This window comes from Alligator sinensis, unplaced genomic scaffold (genome assembly GCF_000455745.1).
Source record: "Alligator sinensis unplaced genomic scaffold, ASM45574v1 scaffold519_1, whole genome shotgun sequence".
Taxonomy (NCBI): Eukaryota; Metazoa; Chordata; order Crocodylia; family Alligatoridae; genus Alligator; species Alligator sinensis.
Genome location: NW_005842187.1, coordinates 1,795,316 through 1,818,780, shown reverse-complemented (window position 1 = coordinate 1,818,780; position 23,465 = coordinate 1,795,316). Strand labels below are relative to the sequence as shown.

Genomic DNA, 23,465 nt, shown 5'->3' with positions numbered 1-23,465 from the left:
ATTGAAGATGTTGAACAGCACCAGACTCAGGAGAGACCCTTTGGGAGCCCCACTTGATACTGCGTCCCAGCTAGACACTTAGCCATTGATGACTACTCCTTGAGCACAATAAGCCAAGCAGCTATGTATTCACCTCCAATCTAGTCTGTATTTCCTTAGCTTGTTACTGAGAATGTCATGGGAAGCAGTGTCAAAAGCCTTATTCAGCTTTAATTCTACATGGGCTGACTGAGACACAGAGGTAGAATGATTTGCTTAAGCAAGAGACTTAGTGGAAGAAACAGGGCTGAAATTCAGAAGTGTGTGAATCCTAGGCCCATTGTAATGTACTTTGCTATTTAGTACTAGGCAGACCTTTTATTTCTCTGATGACATATGTTGCAAGCTATTGATATGTGACTTTATTCAGAATGGTCTCTGCATGTCCTGTTTAGTGATTTTTCTCTCCTAAATTAGAACCTACAGAAAGAAAAATTAACCCCAAGCACTTTATTGAAACAGGAAATTTAGCTATCCCCAAGTCTTTCAGCATTAAAGAGGAGGCAAACATATCTTAGAATTTAGGTCACGTTGCCTTCTCTGCTCCCTTCGGCTTAAACGGGGCAGGAGCCAGTGCTCAGTTTCTGCATTCAGATGGTGCAGTGTAATCATTTCAACTTTTCATAGGGAACCTCTGGACAAGCATCTGCTCATTCACTGATGTTACTCTGCAGCTGGAGGTTCAGCTGAAATGCCCGAGTACTGATTATTTACCAGGGGGTCAAATTCTGGCCCTTTAGAATTCACTAGGAGACTATTTTTTGAGGTGGGAGACACTGTGATTTGACCTTAATAGGTCTGAACATTTTTGCTGGTGGTTGGGAAGACCTGCAGGCCACAGCCATCCCCTCCTACCTCTTGAGGAGGGTTGAACAGACCTTTCAGGGGTTAAGATGTGAAGTCTGCTCTGTTCCAAGAATTTCTTACTCTGAGACAATGGTTGTGCATTTTTGTCCCTTTTTTCGGACGAATAGCTATGTGGCATGAGGCTTGTTGTAGTTGGACACGTCCCTAAATAAACAGCTGAGCTTAAAAATACTCCTTTTTTTGTCTGGCCTGTTTAAAAAAAATAGTAGTTATTGTACAAAAGAAGACTATTCTGGTGCCAATCACTGTATTCCAAGCTGAAAACAGGAAGCTGCTCTGGGTGTCTGTCCCCAGCACTTTGACCATTCTGCTTGGACATTAAAGGCCTCATCCGAGGATGTGCTCTGTGCTGTGAATTAGGTAGCTCTATTTTTTCATGGTGTGGAAAGCTGCCCATCACAGATAAGTCTGTATCCTGCATGTCTGCTTCCTGACACGGCCCAGACTTCATCGGTTTCACTGGAGTAAATCTCTAGCCTCTCCCAGAACAGGTAGCCATGGTTCTTCAGTGATCCATGATCTTAGCTATGTTAGACACTTCCTGGACAGTTTTTGTGGTTTTATATGTCCCTTCCTCTCCATATTTTCTGCTGTAGTTGAGCTACACTTGGTGCAGCTTGGGGAGCAGGGGCAAAGGTAACTTTACATTACCTTGAAAACCTCACCCTTACATTGGGGCCTGCAGGGACTAGTTTGGTTCATGTATGGCATATAGCAGCCCCAAGTCTTCTATAAGTCTGGCTGTAGCTGAGGACTGTTAGAAAGCAGCAGTGTTAGTCATGCTTCTTTCTCCTAATTTATGCCCCCTGTGCTTGGTTAGGAAGGAGTGGCAGAGAACGCACACGTGCCATTCTGGATTTTCTCAATTTCATTCCAGCAGAAGAGCCAGCCCCCGAATTCCCAAGCCTTCACTGATGGCTTGTAAGGAGAAGGGAACTTGGATGGCCTGGATTATCTGGCTTCCTCCCAGGGTCGTCTCAGGGTTTTGGGGCACCTGTATCAAAACCTCCAGAGAGACACCACCTTACACACTTGGGTCCTGCCCCTGGAGCAGTTTTACTGCTCTAGGTTTTTATTTGGCTTTAGTTAACTGCATATTAATTGCTTCATGCCATTTTTACTTATGGTCAACATCTGGTCCACTTCAGGACCAATTCCAGGCCATGCTGTTCAAATCAGGCACAGCTTTAAAGTGAAAACGCCCCCTTTAGTTAATAAAGTACATGAAACAGGCAGTTCACAACAGAGGGAAGGATGTAGGCAGTTAAAAAAAAAAATTAAAAAAAATATATATATATTTTAACTGCCTACATGCTTCCCTCTGTTGTGAACTGCCTGTTCCATGTACTTATATATATGCATACACAGATTGTGTGAGTGGTACCAAGAGCAAGATGAACTGTACAGTACAAAGGATTCTGGGTCTAATAAAGAGGAAAGGGGGTTTTAGGATATAATGGATGGAGTCTGGAGTGTTCTTTTTGTAATGGGAAGGCCAGCTACAGGACTAAGTAATAAACTGGAGATCCTTTGTTGAGGCTGCTGATTCTGAGGCTGTTGCATCAGTCCTTGGTTCCTGGTGACTCTCTGGAGGGTAAACATAGCTTGTGCTGCCATGGAAGGGACTCGAGACTGCTTAACAGGGCCAGGTAAAAGCCTTAGCTTCTTCATCTTAGCATCTTGTCTCTCCCACCTAATTCCTGAAGGACTACAGACACTGATTCTGTGTAAATTATGTTTTGTTTTAGAAGTGAGATAGGTAGCTGTGTTAGTCTGAAGTCAGAAGGAACGACAGATATGTACCTTTACAGACTAACTAAATAAGAGAGAAAGAGAGAGAATACAAACTTCTGTGAACTCAAGTTCACTTCATCAGATGCTATGAAAGGACAGCAAAAGGCAGAGTATGAAGTAGAGCGAGTGATTATAATTAGGGACCTACTTAAGATTTCATAGATTTCATAGACATTAGGGCTGGAAGGGACCTTGCGAGATCATCGGGTCCAGCCCCCTGCCAAAGGGGCAGGAAGTCAGGGGAGGTCAGATCACCCCAGCAAGATAAGCATCCAAGCATTTCGTAAAGCTATCCAGAGTAGGTGCTTGCACCACTTCTATTCCAGACTCTGTAGACTCAGACACTAAAGAAGTTTTTCCTTATGTTCAGTCTAAAACGGTCTTCCAGCAATTTGTAACCATTAGACCTTGTCTTCCCTTGGGGTGCCCTGGTGAACAGATGTTCTCCCAGTTCCTGATGCACATCCCTTATATGCTTATAGGCTGCCACCAAGTTACCCCATAGCCTGCGCTTCTCCAGATTGAAGAGCCCCATGCCTCTCAGCCTCTCCACATAAGGCCTGTTCTCTTGACCTCTGATCATGCGTGTGGCTCTCCTCTGGACTCTCTCAAGCTTTTCCGCATCCTTTCTGAATTTTGGAGCCCAAAATTGGATGCAGTACTCTAGCTGCGGCCTCACCAAGGCCGTGTAAAGTGGGAGGATGACTTCCTGGGTCTTCCTTGAGATCCATCGGTAGATGCAAGCCAGAGTTTTATTTGCTTTGCTGGCTGCGGCATTGCATTGGTCGCTCATGTTCATGTTGTGGTCAATCATGACTCCCAAGTCTCTTTCAGTCGTGGTGCTAGTGAGTGTAGCACTGCCAAGCCTATAAATATGATGTGGTGATTTGCAATTTTTTAAATTGTGGTTTTGAAATTTTTGTGGGAATGGTGAAAAATGGCAGTTTCCAGGATCACTGAGAAAAATGGCATTTCCCATGATTTTGCACAGAATTTCCCGGAAAAAAATAAAAGCTTACCAGCATACAAAGAGAGCACAGAAATCCCTGCAGTCATAGAGCACAGGGTACTCAGAGGCTGAGCTAGTAATATAGATTCAGTGAAGGTGCTAGTCAGAAAAGTGAAAGGGTTTTGGCACCACCTTTTAAGAAGCCAGATGCAATGCCGCAGTCTAAAGATGAGTATTTGGTCTCTTGGCCAATCAGCAGTGAGGGGTGGGGCCACCAGGGCTCCTTGGCCCATCAGCAGCAAAGCGGGGGTGGGGGCAGGGCTCACCGCATAAAGACCACAAAATCAACTCCATGCATTGCAAGTGGTCCATGAAAAATCCCTTTGTCTCACTGCAATTTAGGTAGTTCCCTAACTATAATGCAGTAAGTGGGAAAGCAGGAAAGAGAGTGATAGGATGGGAGAGGGAGTGGAGATTTGCTGCGAGAGGCATACAAGCAGCGAACCAAGAGGACTAAAGGGGTCACAAAAGCTAATCCAGATAATGATATAATAATTCATAGTCCCTGTTTAAACCATACTTAACCCAGTCCAATTTGCGGATGATTTCTTGTGCTGCAATTTCCTGCTCAAACTGGTTTTAAATTTTTTTCTGCCTGAGAATAGCAATCCTGTGGTCAAAGATGGAGTGACCAGGAAGGTTGAAGTGTTCTACCACAGGCTTTCATGTCTTCCTGCAGTTGATATTAGATCAGTGTTAATTCATTCCTATGCTGAGATCGCCCTGTCTGTATGATGTCGGAGTGCCAGTAAGATTCACAACAGCTACCTGAAACTCATTGCGGCTTGTAGGGTTGGGCCTTGGACTGTAGGTTCTTTCAGACAAAGATTGGACCTTGTCATGTGTGTATACCACACTTAGGACAGTAAGTCCGGATCATGATAAATAATATTTTCTGCAAACATATCTTACTGTTAGTGAGTAGATTCTTAGGCAGAACCAATCTGAACATTTCCACATGAGATATGTACACTTAAGTCTCAAGAGGATTGCAGCTGTTTCAGAACCTCTGAATGCCAGGCCCTGTGCTGTTTTTTGAGTCATCAACACCAAGTTGAACTGTACTGGCTATCATCTTGATGCTGATGCCTCTTCTACCTGCCCCTTTCACATCTCCAGAAGTTTCAGAAAAATTCAAACTCTTTGGATTCACTCCAAAGCAAGAATATTTATGTAATAAGCTTCAGAGGCATATTGAAATTCAGAGTCATGGGGTTGGAAATGTATTTCCCCCATAAAAGGACACCGTTAAGTGTTTCAAAATAACTTGCCAGTGGCAAGAACACATAGTCTCTTAAAAAGAAAATTACAGCTGTAAAGCCACAATTCCCCATCTTTTTGCAAAACCTACGAACTTGATTGAATACCTAATCTCCCTAATGCAATTTAGTTGGCAACACTGGTGGGTTATGGAGGGCAGGGCACACTGACTCAGTGCATTGGAGAAGGGACATGCTACAGTGCCATTCAGCAAAGACTCTGTTAATCATCTGGGCCGTCTCCTTTTAATTCAGACATCTCTGTCTCTCCGTTCTGTTCTTCCGTCAGGTTTTGCAGACTCGAGTAGACAGATTTATTGGGGTCTTAAACTTAATCAGGAACAAATTAGCCTCTGTAAAGTTCACACACTGGTCTGGATCACAGCTATTCAAAGGCTGCTTCCTCTCCATGTGAATATGAATGAAGTCATCTGATTGGAGCAGATCTGGAGTATTCTTTTATCCCATACACATGATCTTATCAGAGGCCTATTACATTTATCATGTCATTAAGAGGGAACTTTTGGAGATAGCACAGGAGAAAGCTTGTTTTATAAATGTATTTATTTCATTGCTATAGTGGGAAAAAAATCTGTGTTTGCAGGTCTGTGAGGGGCATTGTTTCTAAACATCTAGATGTATTATGGGTGTGTGGATGGACACAATATATTTGGTTGGGAGTGTAAGTCTGTGTCAGAGGCAGTATCTGCATATAGGACTAGATGTTTATGTGAAACGTATATGTATGTTTGCATGTCTGTCAGAGTTGGGGTTTTCATAGGCATGATGAGTACAAAGAGCGCGACTGTGTCCTTCTGTATAAATTTGTCTATCAGCGTGTGTCTGTGTGAGAGTTGCTTGTGGAAATTATGAGGAATTTTTAAGTCTTTTTCTATTTGCACTTTTAAAAAAAGTTGCAAAGATTTCTGTTCAGACCCTCACCTTGCCTGAAATTTGGAGATATCATTAACAGGAAGCTGTTTTGCAGCTTTAATTTCTTCATATCAGAGTAGCTCAGACCATGCAGAGAGACATGCAGAAGTTTTCAGTGCTACATTGAAGGAAAAATCAGAACTAGAAAAAGAGCTGAAGAGGGACGAAATGCTGGTACCCCTCTTTAAATGGGTTAAGGCTCCAATCCAAGTTGCCTATGGAGGTCAGGATGGAAGTGAAAGCAATCTCTGTCTTCCATCTTTCGTTCTCCACCTGTCACCCTCCAGTCTTATGACCAGGCATACTGTTAAGGAATTGGAAGTTTATGTCAGGGGCAGGGGAAAGCAGGGTGTAAGGTCATTAAATGATTGAATTGTAATAAACTGATTTATTCTGGCTCATGTTGTGGTATTTTACTGTGTAAACTAGGAGGAAAAATAAACAGGGGATTTAGCAGTTTGGACGTAACTCAAGATTGAGCAGCCGTTGGATTTTCTGACACCTACCCCAAGACAGTCCAATGTTACCGACACGATTCTCATCAGGAGTTATTGCCATCATTCCAACTAGTAGTCTCTGCCAGTTCCCTACCATTTTTGCAGTAGTTTCTTTGCCAGACAAAAATACAACCGTCTGTCAGGCCTGGATACCTTGGGGGGTTTACAATGATAACATGATACAAAATTAAGATACCAGTAGGTCAGAGGTTTACATTTCACAGTGGACTTTAGTGGCTTTACTAGTCTGTGGTCTTTTTGAAAGTAGATGGGTCTCAGTTCAGTTTTTAATGGGCCTGTTTCACAGACACAGCCTCAAAAAATTGGCACTGGTGGACATCTTTGTTGGCACTCTCATTAGAGAAGCCACAGAATGAATGAACAGGGAAACTAAAGTCCCCTCTTATATCTGATCCTTTCAGGTCAAGTCTGAGTCATTTTGGTTGGGGCAGTGTGTGTGGCAAGCTTAGCCTCCTTCTACCCACACTGTATCTGCTCTTTGGATAAACAGATAAATTTGGCCTTTGGTTTCTAAGGCTGTTAATTTGGCAGCTTTCATCCTCACTAAATTCAGCTGTTGTTGTTTTGCAAGTGTCATTTAAACAGGAAACATTGAAAACCAAATTCTCTGTTGGCTTAAATCCATGGTAGACAATGGAGTTATGCCAGCCATTTGTCCCCGTTCTATCTTCTAGTTGTGTGTTGGTACAGTGGATGCAGGTAAAAATAGGCAGGGAGAACTTCAGTTGGGAAATTTCTTGGGAACTTTCATATGGCAAAAATGCTGCAATCCATTTCCTTTGTTTTCTTAAATCATCTCATGTTGCACTGGTAAGTAATGAATGCCACTGCAGTAAAAGAGGCCTGGTTGAATGGATACGTCACCACTGACATTGCCTGGATTATTTTCTGTTGCTGGGGACCCAGAGAATTGGAAGAATCTTAATAATGATCCTTCTTTGATTTCTCACTGCAGATGAACCTAGCAGGTGCTACTTCCATGATGGTGATGGAGTGTGTGAAGAGTTTGAACAAATGACTAGCATCAAAGACTGTGGTGTTTATACTCCCAAAGGCTTCCTGGACCAATGGGCTTCCAATGTGTCAGTCTCACACAACAATGACCAGCAGTGCCCGGGATGGGTGGTCATTGGTCAGCCAGCAGCTACACAGGTAAGGAAGTCAATAACGCTCTTCAGTGCCAACCATGAAAAGCTTGCAGTTGACTTGTAGGGTTGGTAAGGAAAGCTTTGTGGTGCCAGCTCTCTTCCCTGTGAGCCTGCTGCATAGCAGTGAGTTCCAGATTCTGTGTCTAGTGTCCATGCAGGAACTTCTAAGGTGGATGAAGCTGGTAGTCTGTCTGATTAAGTCTCTAAGAGTAACTAGTACTTATTTATTTGCATTTATTTATTTATATGCCCCTTCCTCAAAAGACGCTCAGGGAAGCTTACAATGAAAATAAAAAAACCTGCAACATGAGAGGAAGAAAAACCTCCAAGAAGCAGTCATGAGATAACTGATCTCCAAGGAGAATTTCCTCCAGACCCTGTTAGTTAGAATCAGCTTATGCACCATAGCTTCCAAAACTTTTGCTGGTTTATAACTTTTGTTATGGCACTGGTTAGGTTCACAGTATTTGGATCTTAGGGAACATTGACTTTGCAGCTGAATATAAGGCTATAGCCTGTGGCCCAGCAAAGCTGCTAACCACAAGGCAGAATGATATATTAAAAGTAACATTGCAAGACACTTAGGCAAGCATTTTCCTAACAACGGCATAGTGTCGTAAGATATTTAGCTCATTGTGTAAGGAGAACGGTATGCAGCCCAACAGCTATCATCGGGATATAAAGCAAAAGTAAGATCTTGGAGATGAAGAAGGAGTCAGCAAGAAACGGCAAGTAACCGAAGGAAACGGAGGTCAGAGTCTTAGGCACGCGCTCATAGCAAAAAGGCTGTAAACGAGTAAAACGCATAGGTAATTCCATGCTAATGAAACAAACAGTAAACAGGGGTTTAGCTTGAGATAAGAGGGAATATGGGTGGAACAAAGGAGGGAAAAAGGTGGAGTAAATGTTAATGAGTATGAACCAAGGTGTATACATGTAGAAAGAACTAATGTTTGTGGCTGCTCCCCAGTTTTTTGGGAGCTTGCCCAAAGCTGTCTCCATTTTGAATAAAGTTGTTGCTAGCAATGTGTGCTGGTGTTTGCTCTCTGAGCAACTGGATCATCGTCTCCCTAGTCATTGGACACCACATGGAGTCGGGGTCTAACAGCACTGAACATGCTTGTCATCCATTTTCATAGCTAATCCTTCATGGGATCCTGATGAATTCTTGTCTTCAGTACTAGGTTGTGGCAATGAACTGCAAAAGCTAATTGTGTTATATGACAGTTGGGTGCATCTACACATGCACTTTAATGTGAATTAGCCTTCTTTAATGCGCATTAAAGCTTCACTACAAAAACCTGTGCTGTTGGGGGAATGCATATTAAAATAGGCTAATTAACATTAAGTGTCATTTAAAAACCATGCTGTTTTAGTTAATACGCATTAAGACAGAATAATGCACATTTTCTTAGTACTTCACAATGGAGGGCACTTGCACATATGCAGGGAGGCTGCTGACATGCGTAAATCCAGTGCATTGAAGCAGATTCGATTAATCGAGCACAGGAGTTAACATGCTCCAGCAGCCTCCAGTGTCGTGTGTATCAGTGTCCCTGCACTGAAAAATGTTGGCGAGGCACTTTGAATTAAAGCTCGTCAAATGAGCTTTAGTTCAAAGTGACCCACCACCCTTTTTTCAGTGCAGGGGCACTGATACACACGATGCTCGGGCACTTTTAATTAGCACAGCTCTCTAACTAAAGCCACCCCATCTCCCAGAGCACATCTATAAATGCCTGGAGGAACTAGATTTAATGCACCTTAACTAAAGCGTGTTAATGCACATGTAGATGCACCCAGTGTCTTTTCTCCTGGAATATTTTCATCTGTTAGCTTCTGGTTTCATTGAATATCCCTAGGTTTTGTATTCTGAAGAAGGTCCCTTCTGCTCTTCTGATCAGTTTTCCCTCTATCTATTGTTCAGTACTTTGTATACTTTCATCATGCTTCTTCTTACTTGTCTCCTCTCTAGGATGATTAGCCCCAGCTCCCTAACTTTCCCCTTTATTCTCCTAATAGAACTAGACTTCACTATCTGGAATGGGGCTTGAGTGAGCAGTGAGGAGGGGAGAGGTAATGCCATACATGGGATAAGCAGATCTCTCTCCAAATGCTTCCAAGTTGCCCTGTCAGTGGGAGTGTATACACATGTAATGAATGTGACTGAATAAACTCTGGCGCAGTTTGAGCTGAAGTAAACTAATGTGGACATCACTGTTTACATGTGCATTTAAGCACAGTGATTTATTTCACCGTCGGATAGTACTTGTGTCTGATGGGACTATTCAACAGCACAGTAAATTAGTCTACAGCAGACTAATTGCTACACACGTGTAGATGGTGATGCTTTACTGTGCAGCAAATTAGTCTACTGCACAGTAAAGCGAATGTGTAGACACACCCAGTGAGAACATCTTTCTCCAAAAACTTAGCCCTATTTCTATTTCACATGAGTCTGCAACTGATTAGTGATATGCAATATGCCTGGGTAGTACTGGGTTAATACCAGGGCAGTATTTCACTCTTGCCAGCAACCTAAGATCACGTGCAGTTGCCTTTTTTCATATTTATGGTTTGCTTTCTGAAGCATAGAAGGAACTCCCTCATGGTGCCCCTGTAAATGACTTGGCTGTTCTTTCTCTTTAGCTCTCAGTGCATTAGTACATTTTAAAGCACAATGTCTTATACACAGGTGATGAGCACATGGCGGGAGGATGTCCATCCTTAACATTGACATTATAGGATTACAGCTCTGATTTTGCAATAATTCCTCAGTGCAGGTAGACTTCATTATCTACCCAGAGCACCAAGAACTGTGATTTTCTTTAACTGAGATGACTGACTGGGTGTGTGGGGGAGGAGGTGGTAGGGGCACCTTTCTCCACCAGAATATTATCCAGAGGTGTGTGTGTGTGTGTGTGTGTGTGTGTGTGTGTGTATTCTCAGTTACACATTTCTCATGTTGTTGTTATATGTATTTGACTGCAATCAGAGAAACATTTATGCTGGCTTTTTTGTAGTGAATGGGAAGTGACTTATGATCAAGCTTTGATGGGGTGGGATTACAATGCCTGCTGCATAGATATAATTCCAGTTTCTTTTATCCAGGAAAGATGAAGTTGTATTGTTTGTATTTGCAGATGTGCTTGTGTCTCACTTCGATTCATCCCTTCTCCTATTGGCTGCTTCTGCAGAGATAACAGCCTGCTACTTACCCCCAGCAAAAGCCATTTCTAAATCACTACGGCTAGCAGGAGCTTCTGCTTTTGATTCTTAAGGTTCAGTGTATAGCCTTGGAATTGGTGTAAATAGGGCTGCATTCCCCTGATTCCAGTTTAGATGCATTAGGTTTATTGAACTTCCTTAAACTAAAGTAATATATGTGGGGAGCTTTTGTTTTCCACAAGAACAAGGTAGGTCCATAGCTTGTGAAATGGTTTCTGATTTATCACTCTGAAGCATTTAGATCAGACAGCAGGCCATCAGTCTCTTAACTAGAAGCTCTGACAGGGTGAAAATTAACCTAAGACCCCCTCTAATCACTGCATGTGAAGATCAGTGGAGCATTAACACCTTCTGCTTCATTATCTACCCAAAGCACCAGGGCCTGTGATTTTCTTTAACTGAGATTACTGATTGGGGGGCAGGGAGGAGGTGGAGGCACCTTTCTCCACCAGAATATTGTTTAGAGATGTGTGTGTGTGTGTTCTCAGTTACACATTTCTCATGTTGCTGTTATATTTATTTGACTGAAATCAAAGAAGCATTTGTGCTGGCTTTTGGTAGTGAATTCCCTGAAATATATGTGTAGGTGTGGTCTGTAGTAATACACAAAAGATATAAACTCAGTGTTTGCTAGCAATCGATACTTTCCATAATTACATCAGCTCAGTACAGGTGCTTTTAAAGCATTTTAAATACTTATTTTAAGGATCACTTAGATTTTTTTTTTTCATCCCTGGGTGTTTCAAAACCTGTGTTCTCACCACAGCTGTACTTCAATCATAGCTTACAAATAGGTTGCTTATGAGTAATAGGCCTTGCAAAGCTGTTTGTTATTGTAGTGTTTTTCATAAGTATTAGGCTGCATGAAGTCGTTTGCTATTCTGAGTTTGTTTTTGAGCAACACTGGACCCCATTTGCTTGTCATTGTAGGGTTGGTTCTTCATATCGATTTGCTCATGAGCACTGATTTATTGTTGTGGGGTTACTCAGGAGTACAGCTCAGTGGTAAAATACCAGGACAAAAAGAGATTCTACGTTGTAAGACTTGTTTTGAACAACAGAATACTTGTAAAAAAATGACACAGTCTTGGCGAACAGGTATAATTTAGAAAAATGGAAAGGTCAAACATCCCCACTTTTAAACAATCACGCTTTCCACAAAGGCAAGAAACGATAGACAGCCACTTCTGCTTTCCTGGCAGTCACTGTTCAGAACTGATTAAGAAATATTCTCAGTACCGACAGCATCACATTTAAAGCCAAGTAGGACCAGTCAGGAATACGGCACCAATGCAAAACTACTCACACCTACACAGGGTATTTTCTTGATTTCTATGTTGTCCCCCGCTGGGAGCATTTCATTCAAACACAGCTAGGCACCTATTATTGACAAGATAAGGAATCCAGGGGGGATTTTTACACTTGAGCAAGTTTTCTACCTACAGAGCTTGCTGTGACCTTATAAGGATCTTCCTTTTTCCGTAAACTCTTTGTGAACTATTAGTGTGGATGTTTTGTGAACATGTCTTTTTCTACAGCAGTGCTTCTCCTCCGAACTGGGTGGGTCTACATGGGATGCTTTACTGTGCAGTAGGCTAATGTACTGTCCAGTAAAGTGTCACTAAGTAACCATGCTAATAAGCTACTGCACAGTAAATTAGTCTACTGCTCAGTTAGTTAGTACCTGTAAGTACGAGTACTAAACTAACTGTGCAATAGATATGGCACAGTAGGGCTCTTGTAGATGCTAACCAGGAGCAAATTTGCTCTGGGTCAGTGACACCAGCAGGGGCCCTGGTCCTGGTGCTGCTCAGCATTCAGCTCCCCACCCAGGAATCCCCACCCAGCTGTGGCTCGCTGCTACCTGCCCCACTGACTGATTGGGGCAGAGGGCTGGGATCTGTGCAATCAGGGCACGGGGCTGGGAAACAGCTGAGGGGGACGGGACTCTTCCCAGCCCCCTGCCCCAATCTCACAATTGGGGCGCAGGGCTGGGAAACATCAGTACACACGGTGTCTGTGCAGCTCAGAGCTGGTTGGTACCTGCCTCAGATCTGGACAGGTCCTAGCCAGCTCCACGCTGTGCAGAGCAGTCTCTGTGCAGCACGGAGGTAGCTGGGACCTGTCCCAGATGAGGACAGGTCCCAGCCAGCTGAGCTGTGCAGAGAGGCCCCGCTAGGCACAGGACTTCTCCCTACATGCATGGGGTGGGAGAGCTCTCCAGCAGCAGCTCTCCCACCCTGTGCACATCAGGACCTCTCTCAATGTGTACAGGACCAGAAAACCACTGTCTCCTGGCCCCGTGCTTCCTGCCAACCCCTGTGCTAGCACCCAGGGGGAGCTTGGAGCTCTCACTTGCTGCTGCAGGCGGCAGAGCAGGGTGGGAGCAAATCTGTTCCCAAGAGGGAGAGCGTGTAGATGTGCTCCCCAGGTAGACTTGCTGCACAGTATTTTTACTGCACGGTAAGCCTACTTCAAATTAATAGCACATGTAGACGCACCCATTCTTCTTCTATTGATAGTTTCTGTGGCTGATGTAGCTCTTCGCAGAGCTTAGGGTAGGTCCATGGCTGATGAACCGCAGCAAAGCTCCACTAAATTTGGTAGAGTAAGGTTGATTCACACAGCCAGTGATGTGATCCCCTTTGTTTATGCTAGTACTTTTTCTTCCAGTTTCTCATTGTTGTTCTATTGTGCAGGTTTAATGGGAGAGATAATATAAGCAAGTAGACAAGTGGGCTCTGGTACCCAATTGTTGTTACTAAGCAGACTGAACCCCCCCCCCCCCAAAAAAACCCCAAAGCTTAGCAGCTTTTGCATAGTGGGACCCTCCTGGGAGCCTGTTCTGAAGCCTCTGGGACCTAATCATAGTCCCTTTTCCATTTACTAATAAGAAACACTAGGTCGGAGGTGATCCTCTGTGCCCCAGGTTGAAAATTTCTAAATTAAGATGGAAAATCCCATCCTTTTTGTCTTTGGTGATGCTACGTTAGTGGGAATTTTTTAAAGAGAAAGTCTAGTGTGTAGTAGATGGAAGGTGACTTGGAAATCACACTGCTTTCCTTTGGGATTTGAAAAGGCACCCCAAAATGTAGCCATCGTGGATTCAGCCAGCATCCTCATTGTGTGAGTGTTCTCTTTATTTCCAAGAACACAAGAAAAAGGGTTTTTTCCCCCTCTCTTTTAGAAAAGGTTGTGCGGTTTTTCTTCTTCCCTCCCCCTACCTAGTGTTTTTTTAGAGCAACTTTTTAATGCAGAATTGCCTTCACTCATATCCCTTACAGGAAGTCCACACAAACTCTGACAGGCTGGTTTCAGGAAAGATTGTTTACCTTGGAGATCTTTTGAAGGGAAATCCACTATTTTATGAGTGAAAAGCAGATGGAGTACTCGCGTGTGCAGAGTGACCACAGGAGGCCTGGGAGGCCATTTCACCTCACCTCTCTCTGGCGCTGCTCCCACTTGCGGATGGCTAACTCTTTTGTGGTTTAATTCCCATTGAGCCTTTAAGTGGTTTTAATAAGGAATAAAAAGAGAATCTTTGGATAGCTTATTGTTACACTTACAGAGAGCCACAGTTGTTATCATCCCAGTTATAGCAACATGGTGTGTGGGACCCAGAAGCCAATGTTTGCATTGGCGACCTAAAGTGCCAGCCTCTAAATAGCTTAGCAGACCTTGATTGCATTTCCTCCCAATGTGCAGAAGTTGATTACAGCAAGTCATCATGTAAATATTCAGCTTATGTTTTTTGCCAGTACCTGTATTCCCTGTATAGAAAAGAGACAGAGCTGTTGTGTCATTTATCCAAAAGAGGATTTTTTATTGAGGCGGCTTGGTATAGACAGACCATGTGTTTCTCTCTGGCTATTAGCTTCAAGGCTTACTAAAACACGGCACTGCCTAGGGATCACCTGATATGGTAGAGGCCTTTTACTATCTCTCAAAACAAAGATCCCCTCTCTAACTCCTCACAGTTGCAGCCACCCATGAGCCTTATAATAACCATGTTGTTTTGCTACTGACGGAAAACCCTGACCTACAGAAATGCTGCACACCAGAAGAAAGAGGGAGCCCTGAATAATGGAAGCAATAGCAAAGCAAAGCAGGGACCACCGGGGTGGTAGAGAAAATAGAGAGACAATAAAGTTATGCAGTTGAAGAGACAGATGAAGAATCCACTCCCCAGGTCTCTGCCACACAGTTTTATTTCAGCTAATAAATAGTGCTCAGAAGCGAATTCCCCAGAGATTAGGCAATGCCAATAAATATAATCATCCTGACTGAGGATGGGGAAGACAGGAAACCTGCGACTTCTAATTGAGAAGCCATTCTCTTCCTTTGGGGGGGACCTTGCTGAGAAGAGGGAGGGTGTCCGTCTCTTGGCTCTGCAAGTGTCCCTTTTTGAACTTCCCCATTCGCAGCCAAGTGCTTTTACTCTTCGATGGTGAAATTTCTGTTGTGGTTGGAGGGAGAAATAATCCCCATTTTTAATAAGCTGATTTGCTTTGCAAATGTTGTGGTTATTTATAGCCCAACCAGGCTTTTGAACTGCTGGCCTCTGGGTTGAGAGCAGATTCACACTAAGGAGAATTGTTAATGGAGGAACCATGAGTGAATAGAAGCTGGTTCTGGAAAAAGAAGAGCTAAATATGGTTTGCTTTCTGTTGCAAAAGAATGTAGGTTTTCCTTTGCTCTGCCTCTGCAGTGATTCAGAGCACTGCATCAACCAAAAGGCTTGGTATCACTTCAGCATGTTTATCCAGATCTTGCTCCAGATTTTACAGACCAGGTCCATAGCCAAAGCACTTTTCTGTCTTCAGTGGTGGCTTTTCTTCAGGTAGCAGGGATCAATGTAATGCAGTGACCTCCTTGCCATCCTAGCGCCACCTCTCCCCGAGCCATGAAGAACGTCATATAGAAGCTGCCGCCTTGGCTGTACTCCACCCACAATTCCACGACAGCCAAGAAGCAGGCCATTTCAGTCAGGTCTTTTGTCTGACAATGGGCTCTTTTCTTTCCCTGTGTGCAAAACTTTGGTGGAAGTCTCAAAAGGACAGTCTGTCCTAGTACTTCCTCTCTGTAGTTTTCATAATTATACTTTATGTATCAGCTGGTATATATGAGCATTTTACAGATATTGATTAATTAAGCCACATCAGAACCATCCGGGGAAACTGAGGCAGTAACAGGTGATGTGACTTGCTCAGTGTTGTCCATCAGGCCAGAAGAGAACCTGCCCCCTCCCCAACTTCCAATTTGGTCACTCTGCACTGGACATGCTGCATAGAATTAAACCCATTTTCCCAGAACTAGATAGTAGGGGTGTGCAAAATGGGATGTATTTGATTCAGACTCGGCCTGAATCAGGGACAGTGATTCGATTAATTGATTTGGATCACTGTCCCCAATTCGATTCAGCCAAATCCAAATCTGAAGATTCGATGCTAATTCAGAGAATCAGTGATTCAGACATAGACACAGCTTTAAATGTTTTTTCTACATTTCTACAGGGGGCACGTGTTCTCAGTGAACCCAGAAGTGGACTGGAAGTATTTTTGCTCCACTTTTGGGTCTGCCCGAAGTGCACTGGGGGCCCCCTCTGCACCTCCCCTCGCTCAGCGATCAGCCATGGGGGGACCCCAGGTGCCCCCCCCAGACCCAGGAGGTACCAGTTGCTGAACCAGGGGAACGCGGCCTCCCCCCACCCCGCACGCTCCCCGGCGGACCCGGAAGTGGACCGGAAGTGACTTTTGGTCCACTTCTGGGTCTTCTGCCAAGCGTGCTGGGAAGCCCCCTGCACTTGTGTGGGGCTCTCCATCCACCGCAGCATCACAACATTCACAAACCACCTGGTACCTAGGGATACGCAGAAAAAACATTTAAAGCTGTGTCTAGGTCCGAATCTCTGAATCTTTCCGAATCTCTCTGAATCGATTCGGAGGGTTCGGATTTGATTAGGAGAGATTAAAGGATCCTCTGATTCGATTCAGATTCAGAAATTTGGCCACCGAATCGATCCAAATGTCCACTGAATCGAATCAGGGACCGAAGCTTCTCACAGCCCTACTAGATAGTTCAGAGGCACTTGAAAAGTTAAGTTAATCCTATCCTAACATGTTCAAATGTAATGAAAGTTTTGGTTTGGTTTGGGTCCTGTTTGGGTCAGTCCCTCAGAAAACAGGAATGGAAGGGGCATCCTAAGACAGCAAATCCAGTCTCCTGCTACTTCAGGCAACCACTTCAATCTCATTCCTAGACTCACTGAGCTAAGTTTCAAAACTAGTTAGGTGTTTTGCCCCCATTACTCTACTTGGGAGGCTGTTCCAAGACTTCACTCTTCTTCATGGCCGGAAAACTTCTTATCATCTCTCTCACTGGAAAAACATGATTTTTCAGTCCATTTTGCCGAAGGTGATACTTTTTTTTGTCGTAGCTGTGCTGCGCTGACCAGGGAGCCTGCACATACCATCTACCTAGGCGCGTTATTGCTCTGTCCCCTGTCCCGTGTAGAATACCAACAGTGCCTCGAGCCCAAAATGTCGCAAGGACGTGCACTGACGATGATACCCCAACCCTCCCGCACACAACTGAGATCAGGCCTTTGAGGAAACCTACCGCTCAAAGCAAAATTGAATGAGAATTGGATTTCTGAATGTGTTGTCAGACAAGAAAAGGCTGTATTGTAGAGAAAAGGCTGAAAAAGATAGTTACCTTTACTGAACATCTAAGATTGGATATTAAAAAAAAGTATGATGCCAACCACCTGACTCCATTTCCAGTTGGAGCATGTAATGATTTTCCCCACCCCCATTCCCTTCTGTACTTATTTGACCCTTGCAGTAGTAAACCACTCAGTCTACCCAGCTAATGAAGTAGCCTCTAGCTGCTTTCTGTAAGGAAAGGACAGAGAGGAAACACAATGAGATGTCAAAGGAGATTCTGAGCAATTTTACTAAACACTCAAGGGAATTTTTTTTCTTCCTCCCCTCCTCCACTAGTTTTTTAGAATCATTTTTCAAGAGCACATATGCAAGTCATCTAAGGGGAATGGAACAGTGAGTACCAGGGGCTGGTACACTGTGTTCCCTTTGTGTACTGTACAGAAAATAGATAAAAGAAACAAAGGATGATGCAGAGAGCAAAGCAGCCATCAGGACTCTGAGAGAAGTTCACTCTGACCTCTTCAGTGATGGTCAAACCCAAAATCTCCAGGTGCTGGAAACTGGTTCAGTCTCTCTATGACCCAGAGACATTTTCAGTAACAAAATCAAGTTAGAATTCCAGGTCATTTCTACTTAAAGATAGAATTTACTAGAAGACATAAAGAAATTTAAATATTTTCTTTACTAATAAAAAGTCTCAATAGCATGTTAAGAAAAGCAGTGTTTCATTTTATCATGTCTTTTGCACACACACACACACACACACACAATTGAACCCCCCGGTCTTATGGGGAAAAGGGAAATGATTGTTAGCATAAACTTTTATGAATGGAAACATCCCCCTTCTTTTGCTGTGGCCCCTCCAGCTCCTGGTCAGACCCCTTTTGATTCAGAGCATACATGGCAGTGAGCACGGGACAGCTCCTGTACGTCCGATCCAGATTGTTTGCCTTGGGTCCCTCTCCCTTCTGAGTGGAACAATTGTTCATAAATGCATCGACACATCCACATTGTTCATGCATGAAGGGGTCTCAGCATATCTCTTCCCACCCCCTCTGCAACTCTCTTCTCACTCTCCCCATCATATGGCTTCATCGTAGTTTGCATGATTTCCCTTGGCAACAGGGAATAAAACACTGCCAATCAATCAAGCCAGGTTAAAAATATGCCTGTAGATTATTTTTGATTGTATTAAAAAAAAAATAATCTGAGGAAGAGGACAAAGAGGGAGCAGGAGCAAAGCCATAATGGCCTTTACTATATAATTTGGTTTCATGTTCTGCACAAGAAAACATGTAAAATATGTAAACAGAGCTCTCCAAGATTGTAATGTAGCTACAAAGCCACAGATATACAGACAGGCAGGGTGCTATTCTTCAGCAGAACGGAATGCCATTCTCAAAACCACACACTCATTTCTTTAAGCCTGAAAGTAAACTTTCTCATGCCAGCAGTGGAGAATTTATTTTTTCTCTTAAATGAAGGATTGTCTGCACTACTTGTTCAGGGCAATGTAGGCATTTAGGCCCACATTGTCATAGGAGGCCACTAATTTGGGGTGTCTCTCAATGTTTGGGTGTCCAGCTCAAGACTCCTTAACGAGGCATGATTTTCAGAGGCTAGGTGCTCAATCAGCACTATCTGAAAGCCAAGGCACTTTAAAAAGAATCTCAAGTCAGGCATCCCAAATCAGTAGCTGCTGTTGAAAATGTAGCACTACAGGTCATATCCTCAGCTGACACAAAAGGGGTCCATTGGTTTCTGGTGTCACAACTTGTGTCCTAAATACTGAAGGGCCACTTGTGAAAATGTCGGCCTGATTTTCACTGTTTCCTGTGAAATCATCCCATTAATCTTGGTGCATCCTCAACATATTTGTAAAGCAAGTTTAATTCTCCCGTCAAGTAAATGGGTGCTACTCCCATTGATATCAACACAAGCTATGCCATGTCCATGACAGTACAAGTAGGTTCTTAAAAAGACATTTTTCAAATAGGACCTTAGGGCCATGAGGTACACCTTTTCCTCACACACAGTTGTTTTCACAAGCAGATCCAACGTAAAAGAGGGTATGTTGGAGGGAACCTGCATTTGTGCACAACATTTCAGTTTTGTTTCAGGGCTACTGCTCTCATGAGTAACTAGTGCATGTAAGTGGCTTACAGCCTGCCCGTACTTCATAACACTTTGCACTTCAGGCAGAAGGTCTCAACATGCTTCATTATCACTTGTTAATTATCGTTGCATCACCCTTTTGAAGCAGGACAAAAATAATGCCTCTATTTTACCCAGTTACGAAGGCGCAGAGTGGAGTTGATGAGTTCACCATCACACAGCGACTCAGAGCTAGGAATAGATTTCACTTCTGTTTCCCAGTTCCGTGCTGTGATTGTGGCAGCAAAACACACATGCTCACGTGCAAGCAGGTGATTACATAGGTGGAATTGGTAATCGCCTACTTTCTGCACTCAGATGTGTGTTTGTGCACACAGTGACTTGCTTGTACTTGTGTATCTCTTGTGACCTCAACTTGTCCATCTCTGTTTCTAAAATAAGATCTTAGCTTCCAATTTGAGTGAAATATGGGAAACTAAATTCCCTCATGCTTTAATGCAAAACTTGGAAGTCAATCAGATTTTCAAAAATATTTAGGCTCTTAAAGGTGCAGATAGGTCTTTAGGGTTTACAAAAATACTTCAACTGGTTAGTCATCTATCTCCCATTGTACTTCAGTGGAAGGTCGGCATTTTCTTAGTTTTGATCTGATTTGAAAATCCCACTAGACCACTGTCTGCATCATTAGGCTCCTAAATGTCTGGAAATCTGGCCCTGAGAACCAAGTAGTTATTTTCCTGATAGACTGCAGACCCACACTATTCCTTCCATAGCCTACTGGAAGAAAGGCCCTGGAATATAGAGTTTTTCTTCTCTCCTCAGTAGTGATTTCTTATGGGAAAAGCTGAGACTATAGCAGATGTGAGTTCCTTTGCAAAGTTCCTCCTACTCTGTCCTCTATAGAGATTACTCCTGGGAGAGATTGAGTTTGGAGTAGCTGTGAGCTTCTTCTCACAAGCAATGATCCTGCTTTAATCCCTACGTAACTTCTGTTGGAAACAGCTGGGACTGAAGTTTGTGTGAACTCCCTTGTCCTGGTATATTCTTTAAACCGTCTTCGGGTTTAATTAATCAAAGTTTGAAGCTCATCAGATCAACCAGAGCTGTTTTGCAATCACATAAATGTGTCAGGCTTCCCCAAACACCTGCAGCAAAACTGTACTTGGATGCAGATGTGAATGCTGAATGCCAAAGGAAGCAACTGGTTGCTGCTTTAGGAAGAGTCTCACTGGATGGTCCAATTCATTTAGGGGAGCTCACGCAGCTTCGTGGCATCAGTTGTGTTAGTCAGCAGTTTTGGAACGACAGCTGGAAAAGCCCTGGGAAGTAAGTGTGATCTTTATCATTTGTATACCACAAACCAAATTATCAGATATACAGAAAGCAACAAGCCACAAGACGGTTTTAATTCTCATTGCCATGTGTGGATGTATGTCCAAGGACTTGTGAGCGAGACCAAAATAATCTGATTGCTGGAATGAATACCTGTTCCCCAAGAAACATGTACACATATCTTGTCACACACACACACACACACCTCTAACAACTCCATCACTTACTTCCCCCTTGTTGTTTAATTCACCCCATGTATTGTCTTCCTGCATACATCCAATTGGCCTGAGCAAATGCAGCCCTCTCTCATGATACCCTTATGACGGGAGGCCTGGTTAAGTCCTCATGTACTGAAGAAAGGCAACGGGGTGTTTCCCTCATTAGCTGTCGGACCATTGCAGAGAGTTATGCAGTTAAGGGAGGGGAAAGGAGACAAAGACAGGGAGAGAGAGATTTGTGCCTTCAGTGTTCCTAACGTGGAAGAGCTGCATGTTGGGGTTTGTGTATAGTTAATACAGCATATTTAATTGGTAAAAAACCCTATACACTATTTAAAACATGATTTTAACTCTGAAAATAGTTTTCCACACATGAGGAAGTTCTGTTCTTTCAACACACAGATGTTTTTTAAGTGAAAAATCACTCTTTTGACCTTTCCTGAATGGGGCTGTGTGGTCAGAGCTGACATTAACCAATGCACAGCTGTTTGTTGCAGCCACAGGCAAAGCTTAGTTAGAAATCTTCTGAAAGCATGGAGGGCACTTTTGCTGTCTCATATAACCCTCAGGCTACCATTCTGGCAGATGCTGCTTTGTGCAGTTCGGCTGTTAAGAGAGCGAAGTGGTGGTCACTGGTCAGGCACCTGATTAGGGTCTGCTGTCCTTGTAGCCAGTAGAAGTTAGGTCTGGTCCAGCATAGGAGAACTGAGTTCTTCTTTTTCAGTTCACTAGTTTAAAACTGTTATTTATTTTCCTATTTGAAATCGTGTTCATTGTTTAAGGAGGCTCAAATATCTTTGCTGTCCAGGTGTCTTCTCAATTCTTATACTATTATGGTAGATAGCTACCAACCATACTAGAGCTCCTTCTGGATTTGTCATTATTATTGCTGTCCAGGTTTTTGTAGCTGGCTGTATATTTTATCCATGAGAGTCCATCATTACTGTCACATTTATGAGAGGGCAGGGAGAGGAAGCTCCTGGGTACATCGAAACTGGACTGATTCTGTCCTGACTTGAACGAGTGCCACACCAGTGTAAGTGAGCTGAGTTACACCCATTAAGGTGGGATTTTTTGCATTTATTTCTACATGATTTTATGCCAGTTTTCTCTGCTTTTGACACATTGACTTCTTAATGCAAATAGCTGTCAGATGGGTGTTGTTTAAGAGGTTCTTTGCTCTAACCATTTAAGAGGTGTTTAAACTGGATTGTTTCTCTTTGTAGCAGCATGAATACATGCCCTGGCCAGCTCTTAGATAGAGCTTCTGTTATAAATGGTGCTAAGGGGCATGCAAGCACAATGGATAAAGTATTTTGTGGATATGTTGGGGTTGTGAGTTCAAGCCCTGCTCTGGGCTTGTGCTGATGGCTACCTCTATTTGAACCAGTTGTACCTGGTCGTTTGGGTGGGGGGAGTGAAAGGTGTCCTGATGTGATGCTAGATGCATCACTTATGGTGCTGGCTACAGAAATCAATAGATCTTAACCATGCTGCGCCAGTGAGCTACTACTCTCAGGCAGACTTCGAGTGGTTCAGGTTAAGAGATCATTACTCTGGGAAGCCAGCTATGCCAGTGGCAATGTGATGGCTTCTAGCAGATGGGATATAAAATCTGCTAAAGCACTTCTCAGTTGGCAGTGCATGAATGGTGGTATGACAGAGGGTTGCAAGATCTCGTGCTGCATAGAACTGGTTGAGAGTTTCTTTTAGCTCTAACAGGAGTGGCCCATGCTCAGGGAGTAAAAGTATAAGGGTCCTGTTCTCAAGTTGTATCCTCCATGGACTCCATACCTTTAGCTGGCAATTGTAACTTGTGGGGATATTTGGAAATTTGAAATTAAACCTTCTCCTACTGGAAAACAGACACTATTTACACTCTAGTCATAAGAACTCACTTCATTAGAGCAATTTCTAACACATCTAGGAGAGATGGCACAGTTCTCTGAATACAGCATCTTTATTCCAAAGGACCCTGCTACATAAACAGTAACCTGATGTGCATAAACAGAAATACAAGGCAATATGCTCAGTTATGCTGGACACCCACATACTTCAAGTGAACTCCCATTCTTTGTTGTTCTCCACTTTGCAATACCAGTTGCTACCACTCATACTTAGTTTGTACTGGTGTCAGTGATTCCACAAACACCTGTGCAATACTGAATCTTTATTCACAGAACGAGTTGTGTCATCTGACTATTAAAGCAGGTTATTGCAGGTATGATTTTTTTTTTTTGCATTGGTTACTGATCAGTGCTCTATACTAGGCAAAATCATGTGGTTTGGGCCTTTGTTACAAACTCAAAACTCAACCTAGGTTTGTCCAAAGGTTCAATT

At 43.3% G+C, this 23,465-nt stretch overlaps 1 protein-coding gene across 1 annotated transcript in view; it reads left to right on the top strand.

Moving 5' to 3' along the window:
- PAPPA (pappalysin 1) overlaps window positions 1–23,465 on the top strand; it is a 224,573-nt gene that overhangs the window by 121,689 nt on the left and 79,419 nt on the right. Inside the window, exon 10 of the mRNA XM_006026275.3 lies at window positions 7,375–7,571. Coding sequence (XP_006026337.2) covers window positions 7,375–7,571 — 197 coding nt within the window. The remainder of the gene's footprint in view (window positions 1–7,374; window positions 7,572–23,465) is intronic.